The sequence below is a fragment of the Scatophagus argus genome, chromosome 5 (genome assembly GCF_020382885.2).
Source record: "Scatophagus argus isolate fScaArg1 chromosome 5, fScaArg1.pri, whole genome shotgun sequence".
Taxonomy (NCBI): Eukaryota; Metazoa; Chordata; class Actinopteri; family Scatophagidae; genus Scatophagus; species Scatophagus argus.
The window spans coordinates 12,694,194-12,705,127 of record NC_058497.1 but is presented as its reverse complement, the minus strand read 5'-3'; the positions used below and the strand labels follow the sequence as shown (position 1 = coordinate 12,705,127).

The following is a 10,934-nucleotide window of genomic DNA, read 5'->3' as shown; positions in this document are numbered from 1 at the left end:
TAGTGACATTTTCAAAATCAGCTCATTTTTTTCATCCTGCCCCTCACATTGCTGGTCCTTTTTACCTCATTCCGACAGTTTTTATTTCAATAAACTATTGATCCCAAGTATTTAATTTCCTAATGCCTTTTGTAGCCAGTTATAGCCAGCTGCTCCTTTGGTCTTCTTAAGTCGTTAAGGTCCTGTGACATTTAACTGCCTACACAGGACTGAAGAAGTCCTTTGGATCATTTTATCCTACTTATGCCCTGTGGATGGTTCATTTTGTCTATTGACCTATACATGTACACATATGTGCATTTAATTATAGCTGTAAAATATGTCTGCATGCTCCATTACCAGGTTTGGGGGAGGCCATCTGTGTCTTTAAATCAGTGGACTCATTTCTGAGAACTACCTCTTGGGGTTTTCCATCCCAGAGCTTAAGCTGTCAGGTGCACAGAGAGGATATAAGCAAGTGTATTGACATACCTTGTTGAGTTGATTTGATGTTGTTTATGTTGTTGTCTCAATAAATATAGCTCAATTAAAAACATAAAATAGTGGATTGTTGCTGTTCAAGAGTTGCGTCAATGCAGTGGTGGAAAAAGCAGCTCCTGTAATTCAGGTAAAATTAGTCCAATTTCTTACTTACTTTTACAGTGTAATTATGCGGCCTTTAAGGGGAAATGTAATTATTATAATCCGTCTGCATGGGAAAAGAAACAAATGGCTGAAAAGTCATTTATGTGTTTACACTATGCAAGATTTCTTAAAAAAAAAAAGCAAAAGCAAAAGCAAAATACAGTTTTTTCAAATACACATTGTAAACCTGATACCAGTGAATGAAGGAGATTTCCACTGGCCCACTTTCCACAGCTGGGATGAACCAGTGAGTCAGTGTGAGTCAATGACTCATTCATGTCAGTCATAGATGAATCTCTGTGCTGCTGTCTTTACCGCCTCCTTCATTAATCACACAGATTTTCACTGTTTAATGCAGCATTTGAATACTGTGTGTGGATGTAAGTGAGTCGTAATTCGCGTGTGTGTTCATGAGTGGTGGAGGGGCAACATTTGTGGTTGTGTGTGTCCTGAATGGTCTGCATTCATACAGTTTCCCTCTATATGCTGCAGGGCTATCATGTCACAATACAATTCATTCATTGTGGGTCAGTGGGTTAAAGTAAAATGAATAGCAGTGTGACACTGAAGCATGCTGATAAAAAAGAAAAAAAAACCCACAGAGGTGACTTTGTGTTGTGGTCAGTGTCTGCAGTTCACATGAACACTCTCACACACACTGATGGAACAGCCATTGGAAGCCTTATGGTGTTTAGCATGTTGCCCAGGGACACTTGAACACGCCGACCGCTTTGGCAGACAACCGGTCCACCTCTTGAGCCACAGACACACATACAAGTGTAATCCAGAAGCAATGCCACGTTTTCATTCCAGTGACTGAAATCTGACACACCTTTAAGGATTGTGTAAATGACTTTGACTGTGTCTATGTGTCTCATGTTGGGTTCGTTGTACCAGCACTGGCATCAGTTTGACTAAAGTGTTGGGAAAAAATAGACCTGCAAAAAGCAATTATTTCCATTATCAATTATCAGTATTATACTTTTTCCCACCTATTCTAAAACAGTCAAAAATACCCAGCAAAAATTCATTCAGTTTTTTGTCTGAACAAAAGTTGAAGGTTGTCAGTTTGCAATCATCTTAACCATTTGAGAACAAGCATCTAAGATATATACACATTAGCATTCTGGTTATGAACCCGGTTACTTGCATACTGCTGCATGTGAACGCCATATCTAAGTTTCTAATCATGTGTTCAGGTTATGTTGATTGATATAATATGAGTAAAAACTACGACACTAATTTACGCGTGAATGTACTTTGTTGAGCGTTACAGGACCCGTCCCTCTGCAGCTGAAGGAAGAAGAGGCACGAATGGGCACCAGTGAACTGAGTTTAATTACAAAGAGGAACCCACGGTGACAAAAACAATAACAGCTACAGACATGAAGTAACTCTGACAGACTGTAACCATGAAAAACTGAAAGCTGTTAGCCAGAGATTAACAGAGTTACGACCAGGTGGCAAACCCTGCCACGTTGTTTTCCTTCCTGTGGACATCCGGGAACCAGACGTACGCATGTTTTGGAGCTAGCATGGCTACCAGTGAAAGTATCAAAACTTTATCTGTCGGTCGCCCTGTTAACAACAGAAGCCATCTTGTCTTCTTCTGGAGAGATCTATGAGAGTTATAATTTAAAACAGCACTGACAGCACATGCCAGAGAGGAAGGTGGGGCAAAAATACGAACAAAAACAAACCTTACACAAATATATAAAAATATGCCATTAAATTCATATCAACAATTGAGGACCGTGGGTGCACTATTTACAGAAAAAAAGGCAATATATACCAATATTTACAACAATAAAGACTTCTTTCACATATGGACATGAGGAGGTTACTTACAAGTGGCTGAGAGTTACGGTACAGTGACAATAGGATGAGCTTGGTGTGATGGTGAAAAAGTGAAGTGAATAAGTTTTTCTAACTGGCACATAAGATGCTTTATTCTCTCAATCCTTTAGTTTTAAGATGTGTTTACATGTGAGTGCTTGCTTGCATGTTGAAAAAAGAAAAGAAAGTGAATGCCCTGGGCTCAAGATCTAAAATGTAACTGCTGAAATATGATAATTTAGTCATTTATACTGATGTGTTTACCGAGGAAACAGAAAAATATATTCTTAAGGCAAATACTTAACTCTAGATGTTTAAAGAAAATCTACTTTCCAAATCAGCTGGATTGAAAGATGTTGACTTTATGGTGGCAGTTTCAGAAAATCCTGAAGAGGGCCATCAATCAAACTTACTTTACAGCCCTGGACCTAAAGTATGTTTTACCCAGAGACCCCAGAGCTGGAAGATAGACTAAAAACACAGTGAACTGAACGCCCGCAGTCGAGGTGCTGTGACTCTTTTCTGCTGACCAGCTGATGGTTTTAGAGGCACTGGTACCAGCAGAGATACCACAGAGATGTTCCACTAAACACCCCCAATTTTTCACTGTTCACAGACAATACAAACTCCATTCTGCAGGGAGCCCCCACCGCTCTGCAGCCCACACAGACTTACAGCATTTTCACTGGTAACTTGGCAGCTCTTGGCACTGAGAACACAAATATTAACTGTGTTGTGAATCATGCATAACATCAAAACACTTAACCTTAATGTCAGAGGACAGAAAAGAAATATCAGAGCATTTAGGGAAACAATGTCACTTTTTTTTTTCTAAGAGTTAGGTGACAAGATTAAGAAAATAATACCACTCTCATAGCTGTTCATTAAATATGAAGCTACACAGCCAGTGATGGGTTAGCTTAGCTTAGCTTAGCACAAATACTGGAAACAGGGAGAAAGCAATGCTAAAAAAAAATTCAACCTAACAGCACATGTAAAAATCACTAACACATTAAATTTCATATGTTAAATGAGCGCAACTAAAGTGTAAAAATGACACATTGTAGTTTTATGTGCTGTAACTTTGCAGAGAATAAACAAACAAGAGATAATGTGTTAATCAGATTTTTTTTTAACCTGCAGACAGAGCCAGGCTACTCGTTTCCCCCTGTTTTTAGTCTTCATGCTAAGCTAAGCTACCTGGCTGTAGTTTAATATTTACAGAACAAAAATATATAAACAGAAATACATGGTATCAATCTTCCCACTTAACTCTCAACAAAAAAAAACTCAAAAAGCACATTTCCCAAAATGTCAAACTAAAAACTGTCAACTTGCTGTATTCTTCACAGGCTACCACAAGCTAACTACAGTTTTGCCTGAATTGTGGACAGAAAATCACAAACAAGATCCTTTTTTAATAGTAATCAACTGAATAACGAAGCACTTGTGAAGGATGTATACAGGCCTTTACTCTTAACAGAGGCAAAGGGCTCACTAGCTAGTTAGCAGCTATCACAACAGCCACCCAATCCTCTTAACGGTTAGCTGCTCTTACAGTGAGAGTTACACTAATGTGGATGCGTTTGAGAAGTGGGAAATCTGAGGTGAAGTGCCCAGATGGCTGGCAAAGTGCAATTCTAGGCTCGGAGGGATCAAAGACAATCACTGCTTAACCCCACAGCCTGAGGCTAACGTATGGGTGTGTGTGTGTGTGTGTGTGTGTGTGTACGTCAAGTCAGAGTCACGCTTCACTTCTGCAGACATCTGCTGCAGGACGAAGGAGATCTGACTTTTCACTGTGTGTATGCGTGTGTTTAATGGCTTAACTTTCAGCCTTCTGAAGGCACATGCAGGTGCTCAGCATTTGTCCTTTTGACCTACTCCGTATCTTGTGCACTGTCTCCTGTCTCACAAACAAACCACATGCTCTCCAACAATCCATAATGAAATCAGTGTTTGCGCATTTGGGGTGCAACAACACATCTCATTTCTTGTCACAAAATAAGTCGAAAAACAACTGAAATACTAAATGATTTCCGCATTTATGGAGTCACACAAGTCCAAAACATGAACCCTGTACGATGTATGAGTGGACTGTATTGTTAGACTTAAACTGTTTACGTTTGTGTGCCTGAACCCATCTATGCCCATTGTATGTATGCTGATAATTAAGCCAGGAGTCTCCTTGTTCTTCAATTCAAAAAGAAAATGTGAAAGCTACATCTTCTATAACTTAAGTGCTGTAAAAGAAGGCGCTAAAAATCAAAACCATAAATACTGTACATAACTATCATTATCTGCTACCATAACCTAGCATCTCTGCTACAGAAATCACCAACATCGACTCCTGATTTCCACTAAACAAAGTGAAATTTCAAGGCAAAAGAAATCTCTTCAGATCCCTTAATGTCAAAACACACACAAGGATTTGGCATAGTCCTGTTCAGGAGTGTCTCCACTGCATTTTCTTTCTATAGAACTCCAGCAGGGGGCGCCAGTTACTTTCTTGTCATCTTAATCTGGCAGCAAAGCTTCAGTGGGTGAAGGTTGTGCATTAATGTGATGGTGTGCATATGTTTACATGTATCTTTGCCACATATTGCACTTCAGTGATGCTCTAATACATTCCTCTACAGAAGAAAAGATGATTTTGGCAGTCTCATGTCCACCAGCTATAGAATGACCTGAAATATCTGATCTTAGATTTGCCATTAGGGGGTGCTGTTCAGAACTGGCCAAACAGATTTCAGGAGCTAAATACTTCCTCTAGAGGGTTCAGCTGAACTCCTCTGCTAAGCTTGAGATGTGCCTGCAGAATATCCGTTGAACTACCGTCATGGTTTTCTTTCCACTCAGATATTTCTATATTTATACATGACATTTACCTCTAATCACCAGGAGGCATTTTGTCTGTAGTTCAGGCTAAGATGTTGTGATGATGGAGTAAAGGGTTGATGTCCAAGTCCACAAAAAGACAGCAAAAAGGTCAAAGGACAGGTACATGCTTCACCTAAATGTCTTCCTTTGCAATGACAATGACATTCTGCAGAGTCCAAGTCCTTTCTTCACTTATGTCATTCTTCCCTTCTTTGTCTCCATCTGTCTCCTTCAGTAAAGACTCGAGTTCAAAGACACTTTTCTACGGAAAGATACACACACACAGACGCCTCTCAGTGAGGAACAATGCACACCATCAGAAACATTAACACAGAGAAACTGGGTTTGAAGTGATCATATTCAGTATTACGTCCAGTAGGGAATGGACAGCCATATTATGCACACAGAGACTGGTGGACTGAGCAGAAGACCAAAAACAACAACACCAAAAAGTGAGGAGTCCGCTGGGGGGGGGGCTTGTGCGCCGTTCTCAGCTAGAGGGAGCTTGGGGCGGACTGTTGAAACTGGGGTCAATTGTCTCAGACCCTCCACAGCAAAAGATGGTTGGTACTGTCATCTCGTCCGACCGTTTCACTGCTATTGGTCAGTCTGAAATCCTCGTAGCCATCACCACCGGAAATTACTAAGTGGTTGGTTTTTGGAGGGATGTGGGCAGATGCTCTGCGGCGCGCTGAGTCACATCTTTGGAGGTTCCCGTCGACTGTGCTGCTGCTCTGGGACTGGTTGCCTGGAACACAGAGAGGAGGGATTGAAGGTCGAGAGACATGAAACATTAGACTTGAAACCTTATTTCAGTTTAATTGTTAGGAGAGCATGTATAAAAAAAACCACAGTAACTACCTGTGGAGTCCATCGTTGTAGGAGGGAAGTTCATGTCAAATCCTTCCGGCAGTTCAATCGATGTCAGGAACCGAACGTGGCCCGTGTGGCCGTGAGCCGAGCCCATGGGCGCCAGAGGAGATTTCAGTGTCCCAGCCCCAGTTCCTGAACTCACTGCTGGGATCGTCAGCGTAAGGACCACCCCTGTAGAACAACACCATCTTAAATTATGTTGTCTTTTTTAATCCAGCTAAAAGCGATCAAACTAAAATGCTAACACTTAAATGTAAAAGCTTTGGCAATTTTTTTAGTTGTAATCTCTTTTGATAAAAAAAAAAAAAACAACACACACACATCTAAGAATATTCAAAAAGCTTTGAGCCAACTTTTTGATGATTTAACATTGCTGCACACCAAAAGATAGGACAGATTAAAACGGATTCGGAAGGTCAAGAAACAGAGAGAAAACTTCTGTGAGTTGTGATAATTCCTCGGAGTCCCTCTAAATAAGCAACAGGTAAATATAAATGTACAGATTTATAAATGATTTACCTACTATTTAAGCTGCAAACAGTATTGTCCACTGGATCTCTATTTCTTAAATATGATTCTTAAATATGATTTTCACCCATCTAACAACAACAACAAAAAAAAAAATCAAAGAAACAAACACTAAATATTACATACTATATGTGGAATAGATATGCGGAACAAAGACTGCACATGAATGTACTTTGAGCTTGTTTCTAGACCTCTGAATGGCTGCCCACATCTGATTTCATACGTTAAACAAAATGAAAATTCATTTTAATTATCAGGTTGATGTATTATGGATTTCTTGGATAATAAAAAAGTGTGTTATTACCTGCACTGGTGCCAATCCACAGCAGATCCTTACAGGCCAACAATGCTGTGATTCTCAGACAGGCGGCCTTGTGCTGTCTGATGATCGCATCTGCACCTGAGTGGAGAGAAAGAAAAGGGAGAACAGGTGGGGGTCAGGATTAAGGACAGTGGAAAGAGGGGAGACGGAATGAGTGAACTGGGGATCAAGTATTAAAATTGTTTAGTTTAATTCAATTTAACTGAATAAAGGGAAAGGAATTAAGAAAAATGCTCCAACGTCCAGGTGTGCTTACCTGCCAGCATCTTATGCACAGCAGGCGCCACGTCCACCTCTGTGAGGCTCACCCAGCTCTGAGCGTGGTACAGTCTGACGTGCGCGCTGCCCTGCAAAGCCAACCACACACCCTGACCGTACGCCACCATGCAAGTCACGCACCGACTGCTGTCTGTGCCCACCTGGAAGCAGTGCTGAGACGGCGGGAGGAGGAGACAAGGAGGGAGGAGGTGTTACACTCACTTAATGGTCTGTCTGCCTTGTGGTTTATCCATTTGTACGCAACACTTACTTCTTGTACCAGTGTAGTTGTGTTGATAATAAGGACTCTGTTCTGTGAGCCACACCACAGCTTTCCTCCCACAGGAACCATCTTGGTGACAGGGCTACTGGGTGTGCCCAGGACCAACGTCTGGGAAGACTGAGGGTCCCAGAAACTACCTGCAGATTGAGATTAAAATAAAAACTGAAGATTACCTTGAACACGCTGAACATATTTTCAAGATTGGTTAAAAATGATTTATGAAACAGATGTAATGGAGACTCTGTTTCTTCTTATTTAAAAGTACAGCATGATAACTTTATGGAACTGTGGTCAAAATGGACACTTTACATCATCCCTGTAATTAGTAGAACGAAAGAGAAAAACAGGAGGATAATATTATTTAGATGTAGTAGTAGTAGTAGTAGTAATAGTATCATGTTATCCTATTGTTGTTTTTTCATATTTTGAATTATGGATGTATGATTTATGTACTCAATTTTGTTTATATTTTGCTGTAAAGTATCTTCCCAAATAAAGAGAAAATTTAAAAAAAACTCACTCCACATTCCCAGTTTACCTGCTTCTCTCTGATAGACAATCACCTCCCCATTGGCCAAAGACACAAACACTTTGTTGTCCAAATACCTGAAGGAAAGAGTAAAGCACACAAGTAAGGTGATAACAATACCAAGATCAATTATATTTTGCAAAAACTTTGTGTATGCGTCACAAGATAATATACAGATAGCAGAAACAGGAAAGCTGAGACAGAAACTAACAGGAGACATTCAGAACTAGCTTTTCATCCTGTTTTCCTCCCAAAAATCCCCATCAAGTTGTATTTTTAATTGTTAATACAGCATAAATTCCAGTATTACTGTTTGCTTGGTGTTGTTGTTGTTGTTGTTATTTGTTTTTAAAGGCAAAGTAGCGGCCAAGAAGGCAACTCACAGTATACAGAGGATGGAAGCTGAGTGCTGCATCTTCATGCTGTTTTTCCGGTTTCGGATGTTGTCTGATGACTGGTACACGTGGATGCTAACGGAAACAGAAGCATTGGAAAATTAGGTCATGAAATCAACCAGCAAGGAAGCTAGTTCTATGTGAAGTTTGAATTCTCATAGCTTCACTTCTGTTAATTCTTTAGTTTTAGCTGGAGGATTTATGGTGAGTGTCTGCATCACCACACACCATCCGTCCTCAGTGCCCAGCCATACAGAGCTCTGGTAGGCCTCCGGGTCGATGCTGAGCAAGTCCTCCAGGCTCGCCCTGGTGAAAGAGCCCCGGGAGGAGCGGCGCATGGCGCGGCCGTCCATGGGGCTCTCTGTTTGGGTACGACCTCCTCCGCCTACTCCCAACATCCCCGGGGCTCCGTAAGAGCTTGCCACTGAGAACTCCTGCTCTTCCTCACTGCTGGTGGTCTCCGTAGCCATGTCCTTGGAGCCTGGACACTCATCATCTTAGGAGGGGAAATGAGAAATAGTTTAAGTACATGACATACATAAGTACGTGTGTGACTGGTGTGTATGAGTGATTCTACGCACTGCCGTAGCTGGATGATATGGTGGAGTGACTGGCCTGACTCTGCAGAGTGGAGGAAGGGCTGGGCGAATCCTCGTCATCTGTGTCATCACTGTCAAAGGGAACAAGCTCAGCACCTGGTCCTGGAAACAATCAACTGATCAGTCAACATATGTATACAAGTGTACTTCATAAAGGCTAATATGAGGAGAAGATAGGATTTTACTAAACTCTACTTGTGTAGCAGCTTACAGTTTACAACCCAGTTAGTTTTAGTAGGAACTGATGATGGACCAACCTGGAGGTTGCTCTGTCAGCTCCAGAGATGAATGAGAGATCGATATGTGGAGTTGCTGCTGGGTGTGACCATGTGCTCCAGAGGCAGGGGCTATGGTGGGCTCTGATCCACGCTCCCTAAGAGGTGAAGGGTGATTGGTTAAAGGTACAGAGTAGAGATGAAGACAATGAGCCAGTTCAACAGCCTAAAATATCAAGTTTGTCACACTGCAGCTTTTATACTCGTATTAGAGGGTTCTTTCCGTGACCTTAGGTGAAGATATAAACTATTTGATAGAACTATTTATGCATTTCATAACTGGTTTGTTAAAGATAGCAGGTCTGAATGCTTGCCCAGCAAAAATTCATGAGAGGAAAAAAGATGGAGAACATTCAAATATGGGCTGAAAAAAATACTGACCAACAAGGACTGGACACAACAGATGTTTTGTTGTGAAAAACATGTGGCCAGATGTTTTTGGCTAATCAGAAGAAAGCACAGGTACAATACAACATTAAAAGTGGCTGTATTCCATTCATGCGAGCCACTCCAAGGGCCTTGGTACTCTGCCCTCACTGTAATGACTTACTGAGAGACAAGACTGCACTCATTGTTAATTAAATTTGTTTCTGTGCTTTTCCTGCTATAGCAAATAAAAATATCTGCTGTGAAAGGGTTTATTGAAGCAGGTCTTTCCACCTTTACTATACAGCCTGTGTGTGCACTGACCTTCCCTTGAGTCCTGGCACCGCAGCGATGCATATGATCCTCGCTGAGCACACGGCGATGCAAGCCTCCACTGTGGGCTCATCCTTGATGTTCAACAGACACACCTGTCCTACGTATCCATCGCTGTTACACACCCACACCTCACAGCCGCTGTCGGGACAGCTGTGGCTCGGAGAGGCACACGAAAACTGGAGACAAACAACAAAGCATCGGATGACTTTTGTGCATCTGTAAACATGGCTTGTCCACAGGTATGAAATGATTTTAATGGCTGACATAAATCGCAACTTTTACCTTTTACCACATGCATACACACATATGAGTACCGTATCTGCTGCGCTCACCTGCATTCCACTGCGCGTCTTCATTATAGGGATGGCCTTCAGAAACTCTGGGTCCCACTGGTCCTTGTTCATTGCTACACACAATGACACATGAGCAGTCAGACCATTTAAATAAACAAACTCCAGGCTTAATGCATCCCAATCAGAATCATTAATGATAAATGATAACCAAAGCAACTACACTACTACTTTTTTCACTGACCAAGCTTCTTCTTGGCTTCTTCAAAGGCCTGTTCAAAGTTGGAACGAGCGTCAGGCGAGGTGAACTCGAAGACGAAGCTGCTCTCAGCGGAGGCTGTGGTAAACTCCAGCTTTGTGGGCAGGAAGGTCATGCTGAAGGCCAGAGACTGCTTCTCCGACAGCTCGCGGTGCACCGACGCCATCAGGTCCTTTATTACCTCGTCGAGGGACTAAGAGAGAGACGTAAACCAGAAGAAAAACACCATCGGTTGGTTTACCACATCATGGAACAGAGGACAGTAAGAAAGCAAGAAAGAT

General features: G+C 41.7%; 1 protein-coding gene across 1 annotated transcript in view; it reads right to left on the bottom strand.

The window, feature by feature from the left end:
• Positions 1-1,943: 1,943 nt before the first annotated feature.
• The window catches only part of LOC124059077 (rho guanine nucleotide exchange factor 17-like), a 62,454-nt gene continuing 53,463 nt past the window's right edge, over positions 1,944-10,934 (bottom strand). Inside the window, exons 12-24 of the mRNA XM_046388833.1 lie at positions 10,639-10,846; positions 10,437-10,510; positions 10,093-10,280; positions 9,385-9,500; positions 9,110-9,229; positions 8,757-9,024; positions 8,517-8,603; positions 8,143-8,210; positions 7,593-7,741; positions 7,320-7,494; positions 7,046-7,141; positions 6,202-6,384; positions 1,944-6,088 (exon numbers count right to left, since the gene is read on the bottom strand). Of these exons, the coding sequence (XP_046244789.1) occupies positions 5,880-6,088; positions 6,202-6,384; positions 7,046-7,141; positions 7,320-7,494; positions 7,593-7,741; positions 8,143-8,210; positions 8,517-8,603; positions 8,757-9,024; positions 9,110-9,229; positions 9,385-9,500; positions 10,093-10,280; positions 10,437-10,510; positions 10,639-10,846 (1,941 nt within the window). The 3' untranslated portion in view covers positions 1,944-5,879. The remainder of the gene's footprint in view (positions 6,089-6,201; positions 6,385-7,045; positions 7,142-7,319; positions 7,495-7,592; positions 7,742-8,142; positions 8,211-8,516; positions 8,604-8,756; positions 9,025-9,109; positions 9,230-9,384; positions 9,501-10,092; positions 10,281-10,436; positions 10,511-10,638; positions 10,847-10,934) is intronic.